Source organism: Anguilla rostrata, unplaced genomic scaffold (genome assembly GCF_018555375.3).
Source record: "Anguilla rostrata isolate EN2019 unplaced genomic scaffold, ASM1855537v3 scaf0171, whole genome shotgun sequence".
Taxonomy (NCBI): Eukaryota; Metazoa; Chordata; class Actinopteri; order Anguilliformes; family Anguillidae; genus Anguilla; species Anguilla rostrata.
In genome coordinates this window covers 1-10664 of record NW_026985727.1, presented here as the reverse complement: position 1 = coordinate 10664, position 10664 = coordinate 1, and the positions used below count along the sequence as shown (strand labels likewise).

The window sequence follows — 10664 nt, the reverse complement described above, 5'->3', positions numbered from 1 at the left end:
CATTTATAGGAGATTCTTGAACAGAGTCTCTCATGGAAGAATGGTGCTATATCCTTCCTGAAGAACAGCAGATACAGGTAGACTCTGTATGAATACCTCTGTATTTACGTGTACACCTTTTTGGCCTCTTTGGCCACTGCTTTTAACTACAGAATGGGAGCCTGGTTAAAAACACAGCCACCATCAATGATGGTGATGATTCCATAAAATGATTGAAATAAAAAATGAGGCAGCTCTTCATTAGGACTGTTTTCTTCATCAAACAAAAAGGGTGACAACAAAAGCCCAGAATCCAGGTTGTGAACCCAGAGGTGCTCATCACTGAATGATTGTGAGTCAAGGCTGACATCTAGTGGTGATTTTAGTGAAATGCAGCAAAGCAAAGGGCAGCGGTGGTGGTGTCAACAACCACAAAGCAATGGACCAATCTCGGCAAAGAGCCTCTCTGTCTTCCCATTGGCCCTCTGTCCCTCCCTGTTTGCTCATTGGCTCTAATGACTGTGTGCATGTGATTTCGTTTCATAAAATTTGAAACATAATTCATAGATGAGGAAAGAGTCCTCAACAGCATCTGCCTAAGAAATATTTATTTATGAATGAATACATTTTCCAGAGAGTTTGTTTGATAAACACAGAATGACTTCTCTTGAGTGGCTCAGATACTGAAAGCACTCACTCCAAGAGCAAGATGACCCACTGTGAGTCTGACAGGACAACCAGGCTTCCTTTAACCACTTTTGAAACCACTTGCTATCTTAAGCAGTGACTGGGTGCAAGATGAAGTCTACGACAAGGTGAATACTTTGCTTTTTTACTAAAATAATGCATTGTAGAACAGGCGTCTCTGAAATTAATCTCACCTGGATGAAGGACAAAGTTCATTAGAGGCAAAATGAATGAAGTTCCACTGACGCAGATATCATTGTTGGAGAGTGAATATTGATGGATTCCTGGCTAACCATTAATATTTCAGTTGACAGTGTTATTTCATATTTCTCAGTAATTACTGTGTAATTATTCAGTAATTAACTCATCACATGTAAGCAAAGACAAAATCCAACATATGCAACATGACTGTGATAGAGCCACAGTGGCAAAGCTGCCAGTCATGATTTCCAACAGTTCCCTGGACTGAGCCCCCAGCCCACCTGCCCCCCAACCCCCAGACCCCCCAGCCCCCCAGCCCCCCAGGCCCTCAGCCCCCCAGCTCCCAGCCCCTCCATTCCCCCGGCCCCCCAGCCCCCCCAGGCCCCAGCCCCCCAACCCCCCCGCATGTTCAGTGAGCTGCACATTCAGTGAGGTGAAAGTTCAGGTTCCAGGTCCCTCAACATCACTCCTTTTATGGAAAAACCTGACCTGAATGTCCTCAGATAACATCCAGCTGAGTTAATGAAGAATGTGTGAAATGTAATCGGCATTAAAGATCCAGAATAAACACCATTAACTAGCCTTGAAAATACTGTAAAACATGTTTATCCTGTTCTGACTGAAGGGTGAATTTGAGACAGTCACATGCCGATGTTTCACCCCTGGGAGCGAGATGCGGCAGTTCTGGGTTTGCACCGTCGTTTGCCGCTTGGAGAGAGGGAGAGAGAGCGCTCCCATACCAACACAAAAAATTCATAAACACCTTCACCCTTCCCTCTCACGGGTTCTGAGCGAAATCAATGAACTAAAACAATAAAAACAATTACAAAGACAAAACAAAAACAGCTTTTCAGCTGACCAGATCCACTAGCTTTTTTGAAGAAGCGAAAACTTAGAAACATGCTCTCTCAGTGTGTACTCCCAGTCGCGACCCCAAACTGTAGAGAGGAACACACCTTTAAGCACCTGGGCTGATTGTTTAAGGCAGCCCAGGTGCATGTGCTCTCTCCACCAGTCAGTGGGGCTGAGACCAATCCGTTCCACTGGACCTAATGCTACAGTGACCCTTAAAGTGTGTTGATGCACAAGATCTGTAGTAAGAAATGCCCCCCCCCCCCCCCAAAAGAACAGCTATACGCATGAGTAAATTTGCTCATTACAGAGATTTATTATTGAAGCTGGAATGATTCTCATACTCAGTGAGTTTGGACAGACGCCAGAGGGGGTCTGTTAAATGTTGCAGAGAAGCACAAGATTAAAGGCACTGATGTCTGGGAGAGACAAAGTGCAGTCATAGCACAGCTGTAGGAAGGAAGCAGGAAGCAGAAGCAGATCAGCAAATCAGGAGCCAGAAAGGGGCTGGCTAATCTCCTGATTTATTTCACATATATTCCATTGACTGTGACTTCTCCATCAATCAAAATATAATTATATTGTTTACCAGCCAGACGGTTGGGGAACAGCAACACATGGCCATCATGTAGATTTATGTAAAATTTGTCATCAGCGAAGATAATGGTCACCTGGAAGAGAGGAGGAGAGATCATAGGAAAGTTAAAAGGGGGCTGGGGAGAGAAGCAGGAGAGTTAAGTTACCAAAGAAGAAAGTTAACACAGTCCAGTTCACTTAGAAGACAGTACAACTGCGGGCCTATTCACTTGACTTTGTAAGTGTTATTTACATCACATGAATGCAATATGGAATAACTCAATATGGAATGTACACATCAAAATTTTTTAAATCACCAACCAGGGGTGGGGGAATTTTTTGGGGGGGGGCGGTGCAAGGTGCATTACCCCTCAGTGCCCCCCTATGATTCTGACACCAAATTGCAGGCTGATCGATTGAACACAGGTACCTTTCAGCACCTCTAACTCGATGTCTACCTGTCCGAAGCCTCACCTCAAACTCCTTCCTGTGCTGGAAAGGGAAGTTTCTCTCTCTCACTTCTTCTTGCCAGTGCCCATCCTTCCTGGTGTCCAGGACGATGACTCGTTGGTCAGCGCCACAGTTGAAGCGCGGGTTAAAGTGCAGCGCAACGTTTTCTTTTGAGTCGCACACATTGATTGAGAAACTGGGAGAGGAAGAGAGACACACAAGGGATGCATGATGGATGATCAAGGATGAAGATGGAAGAGATTCAGCAAGAGCATGAATAGTGCTAATAGAGACAGAGGTGTAAATGGCTCACCGAGCAGCATTGGGTTTGGGGACTCCTGTGACCTTCAGTTCCATTCCTGGCTTGAAGCATATGTTTTTCAGCGTTGCATCCTGTTTAAAACAGGAGGAAAAATTTAGGAAAATTCATGGTCAAAACATAACACATTTTTCTTGTGATTATGTGCTGTGAAGACGTGCAAATTTATGTGCATTCCACACACTGACTCTGTCATTCTTTTAGGAAATAAGACAAGGCAAGAAAGTCAACAATCCCATAGTTTAATCAGCATGGAGGCAGAACTGTGTAAGGAATCTCCTGCATGTTAGACAAAGCTGGGGCTAGCAACACACTGAGGCACAGGGACTCTGTTATGCGACTGATTAACTATCAAACAATTAACTGAATAACCTCTCTTCTAACTGTATCTGTTGTGTAAATATTTTTTCACTCTATTTCACATTAATATTATTTCAATGATAAGATAGACTTGGATTTACTGAAACCAAACTAATTACTCATCTGTTGCAACATTTGCAGTGTCTATTTTTCAGCTTTTAGAAAAACCCCAAATCCTCCACACTTACACTCATCTTGACGGATCAGCTGCTAATTCTTCACTGGGGTGCGGCTCTGAATTCAATGCAGTGTGTAAAATGTAAGGCGTGATCCACGTATTTATGTGCTTCTGAGACAAGTAGCAAGGTCTGGCGAACCAATGAAATTGACACAAAGTAATGAAGTGTGTTTAACTGGTGATAAAATCAATGACATCATGGCATATCAGCTTATCAACTTTTCCTGCCCTTTATGTTCTCAGTGTCAAAGTGCCCTTATTCTTTAAAACCTTTATTTAACCAGGATTAATCTGTGCCCCAATGGGACAGTTTTATGCTTCATTTATGCCCTAATGTCACACCAGAGGGGCAGTTGAGATGCTTAGGAGCCTTTCTTTGCACTAAGGTCTCAAGAAACTTGGGGCAAATACTAAGCGTGCTTTTTCTACCCAGACTGACTCTTGTTAAAGTGTGTGCACGTGCGTGCGTGTGTGTGTGTGCTTGTGTGTGTGTGCGTGTGCATGTGTGTGTGTGTGTGTGTGCTTGTGTGTGGGTGTGTGTGTGTGTGTGCATGCGTGTGTGTGTCTGTATCTTAAACTGTCAGTCAGCCAAAGACTCAGAAACAAATACATAGTATTATATTTAAAAAATTATAAACATTTTGTTGACTGTAGATAGTAAACCTAGTTTTCAAACAATCTATATTTTTGCAAAAATGTACTTAAAGTTTATATCATTAATTTTCCAAAACCAAGATTGAAGATTTAATTAATATATCTATTTTTAAAAATCACAAATCTGGGGTTATAAGTTAAATGTTTAATGTTCAAATCTTGGGTTCCAAACTAAATATTTAGCTTTTTATTAAAACCAATATTTATCATTTAACTTAATATTAATTTTACCAGAAATGTTTGATAAAATATTTTGATATTAAATCTTCAGTTCCAGATTAATATTTCAACTTTACATGCATTGGATATGGTTTACCATATTGCTTTGCACATCATGTCAGGTGCTAAATCCTTATTCCATAATCGTCTCTCATATGATTGATCTTGGTTGTACCTACATCTGCACCAATTAATTCATTGGTATGTATTCATTGATAAAACAATTTAAAAAAACTTCCTTCTGACCTCAGCTGTCTCTGAATTAGAACTCACATAATTATCAGCTCTACTCTAAGGATGTGCTACTCTTTAAAGTCTCATGTCCCTCTACTCAATTCCGAAAACTGGGCTTCAGATATTTTGCATTTTATAGTTGGAACAATCTGTAAAATAAATCTGAAAATTGACAAATAAATTTCATTTCTTGATTTTAAACGTGTAATTCATGACTGTATGAGTGAAGTATGATTCTGCTGTTCACCTCTGCTTTGTTTTTTAGTTCTGTTATACTATTGTTTTGTTTCCCATCTGATGCTTGTAACTTCTTTGTCAACTGTGTTGTTGGGCAACTTTATGTTTAATCTGGGTGTTCCTGGTTACCTGAAGGTTGATTTAAATAAAATAAATTAAATTAAATAAAATAGTAAAATACTTTACTAAATCTTTTAGCTCTCTCTCTCTCTCTCTCTCTCTCTCTCTGTCCTCAGATAACATAGGAAAGTTGAAGGGTGCAATTTTCAACTCCACATCCTGTTTAAAACAGGAAAATGTTCACTTGACTGGTGTGTGGCTCTGAATTCAATGCAGTGTATAATGTAAGGCGTGATTCTTGTATTTATACGCTTCTGAGACAATTGGGGGGTTTCTAGGAATCTGAGTCAAAATAGCAACAAAGACAAAATAAAATTAACTTATACAGTTTCTGTCACGGTTCTGTGGTTTGTCTGCGTTTCCCTTTTTGGGCCACCAGATTGCGGCACTTCAGTTTTTAGTTCTGTTAATTCACCCTGTTTAATTGTATTATTGTTTTCAATTATTCAATTATTGTTTTTTGGTTGTATCGTTTTCCCTTCCCTCTCTGTGGCCTGATTGTGCATTGTGCCCTGCTGTGTCTCGTCAGTGTCTTGTCTATTTAAGTTCCCTTCTCCCTGACTCAGGTGCTGGTTCCATGTGTGTGTGCTTCTGATTGTGTTTCTGCCCCGCGTGTTTCCTCCTGAGAGTAGCTTCCTGTGTTTTTGCCCACGTTTCGTTTTTACATGCTTTTGGATTTTTGGATTTTCTTTGTTTCCTGTGTTTTGAAGTTTTTCTTTGTGTTTTTTGCAGAATGACTTCTCTTGAGTGGCTCAGATACTGAAAGCACTCACTCCAAGAGCAAGGTGACCCACTGTGAGTCTGACAGGACAACCAGGCTTCCTTTAACCACTTCTGAAACCACTTTCTATCTTAAGCAGTGACTGCGGTGCAAGATGAAGTCTACGACAAGGTGAATACTTTGCTTTTTTACTAAAATAATGCATTGTAGAACAGGCTTCTCTGAAATTAATCTCACCTGGATGAAGGACAAAGTTCATTAGAGTCAAAATGAATGAAGTTCCACTGATGCAGATATCATTGTTGGAGAGTGAATATTGATGGATTCCTTGCTAACCATTCATATTTCAGTTGACAGTGTTATTTAATATTTCTCAGTAATTACTGTGTAATTATTCAGTAATTAACTCATCACATGTAAGCAAAGACAAAATCCAGCATATGCAACATGACTGTGATAGAGCCACAGTGGCAAAGCTGCCAGTCATGATTTCCAACAGTTCCCTGGACTGAGCCCCCAACCCCCCAGCCCCCCCAGCCCTCCAGCTCCCCAGCCCCCCAGCCCCCCAGTCCCCAGCCCCCCAGCCCCCCAGTTTGATCAGCTGTCATTCCCATCCTGGCCCTCTGGGACCAGTCCATCGTTCTTTGTGGGTCAGTAGCAGTGTATGCAGTTGCTACTCGGCAGGTCACTTAATTTCAGCCCCAGAGCAGTCGTCGTTTTCTACATGAATCTTTATCACATCATATAAACCAAATCATTCTGTTTCTGTGCATGTCCGTGTGGCCACTGGTTACTGAATTGCAGCTGTGAGCTGCACGTTCAGTGAGCTGCACGTTCAGTGAGCTGTACTTTCAGTGAGGTTCTCGTTCAGTGAGGTTCTCGTTCAGTGAGGTTCACGTTCAGTGAGGTTCTCGTTCAGTGAGGTTCTCGTTCAGTGAGCTGCTCGTTCAGTGAGGTTCTCGTTCAGTGAGCTGCATGTTCAGTGAGCTGCTCGTTCAGTGAGGTTCACGTTCAGTGAGGTTCTCGTTCAGTGAGCTGCATGTTCAGTGAGGTGAAAGTTCAGGTTCCAGGTCCCTCAACATCACGCCTTTTATGGAAAAACCTGACCTGAATGTCCTCAGATAACATCCAGCTGAGTTATTGAAGAATGTGTGAAATGTAATCGGTATTAAAGATCCAGAATTAACACCGTCGTTTGCCTCTTGGAGAGAGAGAGAGAGAGCGCTCCCATACCAACACAAAAAATTCATAAACACCTTCACCCTTCCCACTCACAGGTTCTGAGGGAAATCAATAAACTAAAACAACAATAAAAACAATTACAAAGACAAAACAAAACTGAGCTTTTCAGCTGACCAGATCCAATAGCTTTTTTGAAGAAGCGAAAACTTAGAAACATGCTCTCTCATTGTGTACTCCCAGTCGCAACCCCAAACTGTAGAGAGGAACACACCTTTAAGCACCTGGGCTGATTGGTTAATGCAGCCCAGGTGCATGTGCTCTCTCCACCAGTCAGCGGGGCTGAGACCAATTCGTTCCACTGGACCTAATACTACAGTGACCCTTAAAGTGTGTTGACGCACAAGATCTGTAGTAAGAACTGGACCCCCCCCCCCCCCCCAAAAGAACAGCCATACGCATGAGTAAATTTGCTCGTGACAGAGATTTATTATTGAAGCTGGAATGATTCTCATACTCAGTGAGTTTGGATAGACGCCAGAGGGGGTCTGTTAAATGTTGCAGAGAAGCACAAGATTAAAGGCACTGATGTCTGGGAGGGACAAAGTGCAGTCATAGCACAGCTGTAGGAAGGAAGCAGGAAGCAGAAGCAGATCAGCCAATCAGGAGCCGGAAAGAGGATGGCTCGCACCTCCTGATTGGTCTTTAATTCACACATATGCTCCTGATTGTGACTTCTCCTTCAATCGAAATGTAATCATATTGTTTGTCACCCAGACGGTTGGGGAACTTCAGCACATGGCCATTGTGTGGATTAATGTAAAAGTTGTCATCGGCGAAGGTAATGGTCACCTGGAAGAGAGGAGGAGAGATCATAGGAAAGTTAAAAGGGGGCTGGGGAGAGAAGGCGAGTTAAGTTACCAAGAAATAAAGTTAACACAGTCCAGTTCACATAGATCACACTGTGACTACACTGAAAAACAATGAAGTAACAAGACTACAAAGAATAAATATCAAAATCTATTTGATGCAGGACTTAATCTTGATGTATATTAGTTATATTTATATCAGTTTCTGTAAAAACTAACTTTACATAATTGGACACAAACATTATAATTAATTTCCTTGAACAGTTGCAGCAGGGTCAACACCAGGGTATCTCAGATGGACGGGTATTTCAGGTTTATGGGGCCTATTCACTTGACTTGGCAAATGTTATTTACATCACATGGACAACTCTGTACACATTAATATTGTTTAGCCTGCCAACCAGGGCTGGGGGAATTTGCTATTGCAGTCTGTGTTTGGGGGGGTACAAGTGCCTATTTGGGGGAAAATTGCCCCTCAGTGCCCCCTATGATGCTGATACCAAATTGCAGGCTGATCCATTTAACACAGGTACAGAGGACTGGACAAATTCTCCTTTCAGCACGTCCAACTCAGTGTCTCCCTGTCCGAGGCCTCACCTCAAACTCCTTCCCCCACTCGAAAGGGAAGTTCCCGTCTTCCACTGCGTCTTGCCAGCGCCCATTCTTCCTGGAGTCCAGGACTATGACTCGATGGGAATTGCCATAGTTAAAGCGTGCGTCAAAGTGCAGCGTGATGTTGTCTTTTGAGTCGTATACATTGATATTGAAACTGGGAGAGGAAGAGAGACACACAAGGGATGGATGCTGAATGATCAAGGATGAAGATGACAAGTGATTTAGCAAAAGCATTAACAGTTGGCACCAATGACTCACCGATCGATATTGGGTTTGGGGACTCCTTTGACCTTCAGTTCCATTCCTGGCTTGAAGTCCACAATTTTCAACTTCAACTCCTGTTCAAACAGAAAAAAAGGAAAATTTATGGTGAAAAATAGTTTATGTTTTCTTGTGATTACGTACTGTGAAGACATGCAAATTTATCTGGATTGCATACATTGACTCTTTCACGTATCTTAGGCAGTAGACATTAGAAAGTCAACAATATCACAGTTCAATCAGCAGGGAGGCAGAACTGTGTAAGGAATCTCCTGCATGTCAGACAGAGCTGAGGCTACCAACACCCTGAGACACAGGGTTTCTTGATTAAATAACTACTAAACAACAGAATTACCTCTCTCTTAACTGCGTCTACTGTGCAAGTATCATCTTTCTTTATGTCACATTAAGATTATTTCACTGATAAGATAGACTTGGATTTACTGAAACCAAACTAATTACTCATCTGTTGCAGCATTTACAGTGTCTATTTTTCAGCTTTTAGAAAAATCCAAAATGCTCCACACTTACGCTCATCTTGGTGGTTTAGTTGCTGATTCTTCACTGGTGTGTGGCTCTGAATTCAATGCAGTGTGTAAAATGTAAGGCGTGATTCCTGTATTTATACGCTTCTGGGGCGATTGGAGGGGGAGGGGTGGGGTTAGGGGGTTAGGAATCTGGGTCTCTCTCTCTCTCTCCTCAGATAACATCCAGCTGAGTTAATGAAAAATGTGTGAAATGTAATCGGCATTAAAGAGCCACTATAAACACCACTAACTAGCATAGAATATATTGTAAAACATGTTCATCAAGTTGACTGGAGGGTGAATTTGTGATCCTTAAAGTATGTTCATACACAAGATCTGTAGTAAGAACTGGACCCCTCTTCCCCAGAGAACAGTGTCACACGCCGTGACTACCCTGGAAGGGACAGAAGGGCTGGACACGGGGAGATTTAGGAAATTCCGGATTTCTCCGGCGTTTTATTTCGGTCACAAGGGAGAGAGCAATCGGAAAAAACAAACAAAAAAACCTTCACCCTCACCCTCACTTATATACAGTTTCACTTTCAGCTGCGGGCGAACTTGGGCTCTCTCTCTCTCTCTCTCTCTCTCTCTCACTCTCTGAGGATTGTGGGTGGGAAGCAGGTAGGGAGTTGTGAGTGTGCTGTGTGGTTTGGAGTAGTGGTGGAGTTTTGACTTTTTGTTTTTTCTTGGTTTAGTGTGTCCTTTTAGTGTTTTTGTAGAACTGAAAAGACTGTTTAGGAGGCCCCCCTTTTTTCCCCCGATTTGAGCTGTTTCAGGCTCGTTTCGGGTGAAAATGGGGTTGCTTAGTAGGAGTCAGGGTTTTAAGTGTTTTCCAAACAATTCTGCGTCAGTGGAAGACTGTCTGCTTGCGATAGGAGAAAAGGTGGGCCATGGGAACATAAAAACCGCGTCCAGGATGAATAAAGCGGTTGTCGTTTTTCTTGCAACTGAGACCCTCGTAAACCAAGTTGTTACAGAGTGTTTATCAATAAACGGTAGTTTTGTGGAGGCGTTGCCTTTGTCTTCGCCGGTAACGAAAGTTATTTTATCAAATGTTCCGCCGTACGTTGACGATCAAGTGCTTTTAAATGCCTTGTCAAGGTATGGTAAAGTTATGAGTGCGATTAAACCCATCCCGTTAGGGTGTAAAAATGAAAAAGTAAAACACGTAATGTCTTTTAGGAGACAGGTGTTTCTGATTTTAAATAAACCTGGTTCCGCTATAGATGTCGCGTGGAATCTTCAAATTGACGGGATAAACCACGTTGTGTTTGCTAGCACTGAGTCAATGAAGTGTTTTCAGTGCGGTTCCTATGGGCATGTGAGGCGAGCGTGCCCGCAGAGGGAAACAGCAGGTATTAGGGAGCAGGAAGCGAGGCAGGGAGGAGAGGAGCAGGCCAGCCCTGAGCCTGAACCGGGCCCGTCC

General features: G+C 42.4%; 1 protein-coding gene across 5 annotated transcripts; it reads right to left on the bottom strand.

Moving 5' to 3' along the window:
* Window positions 1-2011: 2011 nt before the first annotated feature.
* Window positions 2012-9365, bottom strand: LOC135246315 (galactose-binding lectin l-1-like). Of its 5 annotated transcripts, none has more exons than XM_064319814.1 (4): window positions 9243-9336; window positions 3059-3138; window positions 2770-2941; window positions 2012-2390 (listed from the first exon to the last, which is right to left on the bottom strand). In XM_064319814.1, the coding sequence occupies exons 1-4, from the start codon at window positions 9246-9248 to the stop codon at window positions 2244-2246; spliced, it is 405 nt and encodes a 134-aa protein (XP_064175884.1). In that variant the 5' UTR covers window positions 9249-9336; the 3' UTR covers window positions 2012-2243. The 5 variants fall into 5 exon arrangements, with proteins under 5 accessions (XP_064175884.1, XP_064175883.1, XP_064175885.1 ...); XM_064319813.1 differs by lacking the exon at window positions 9243-9336 and adding an exon at window positions 3613-3719; XM_064319815.1 differs by lacking the exons at window positions 2012-2390; window positions 2770-2941; window positions 3059-3138 and adding exons at window positions 7432-7818; window positions 8433-8604; window positions 8709-8788 and having other exon boundaries at window positions 9243-9365.
* Between the last annotated feature and the right edge of the window lie 1299 nt (window positions 9366-10664).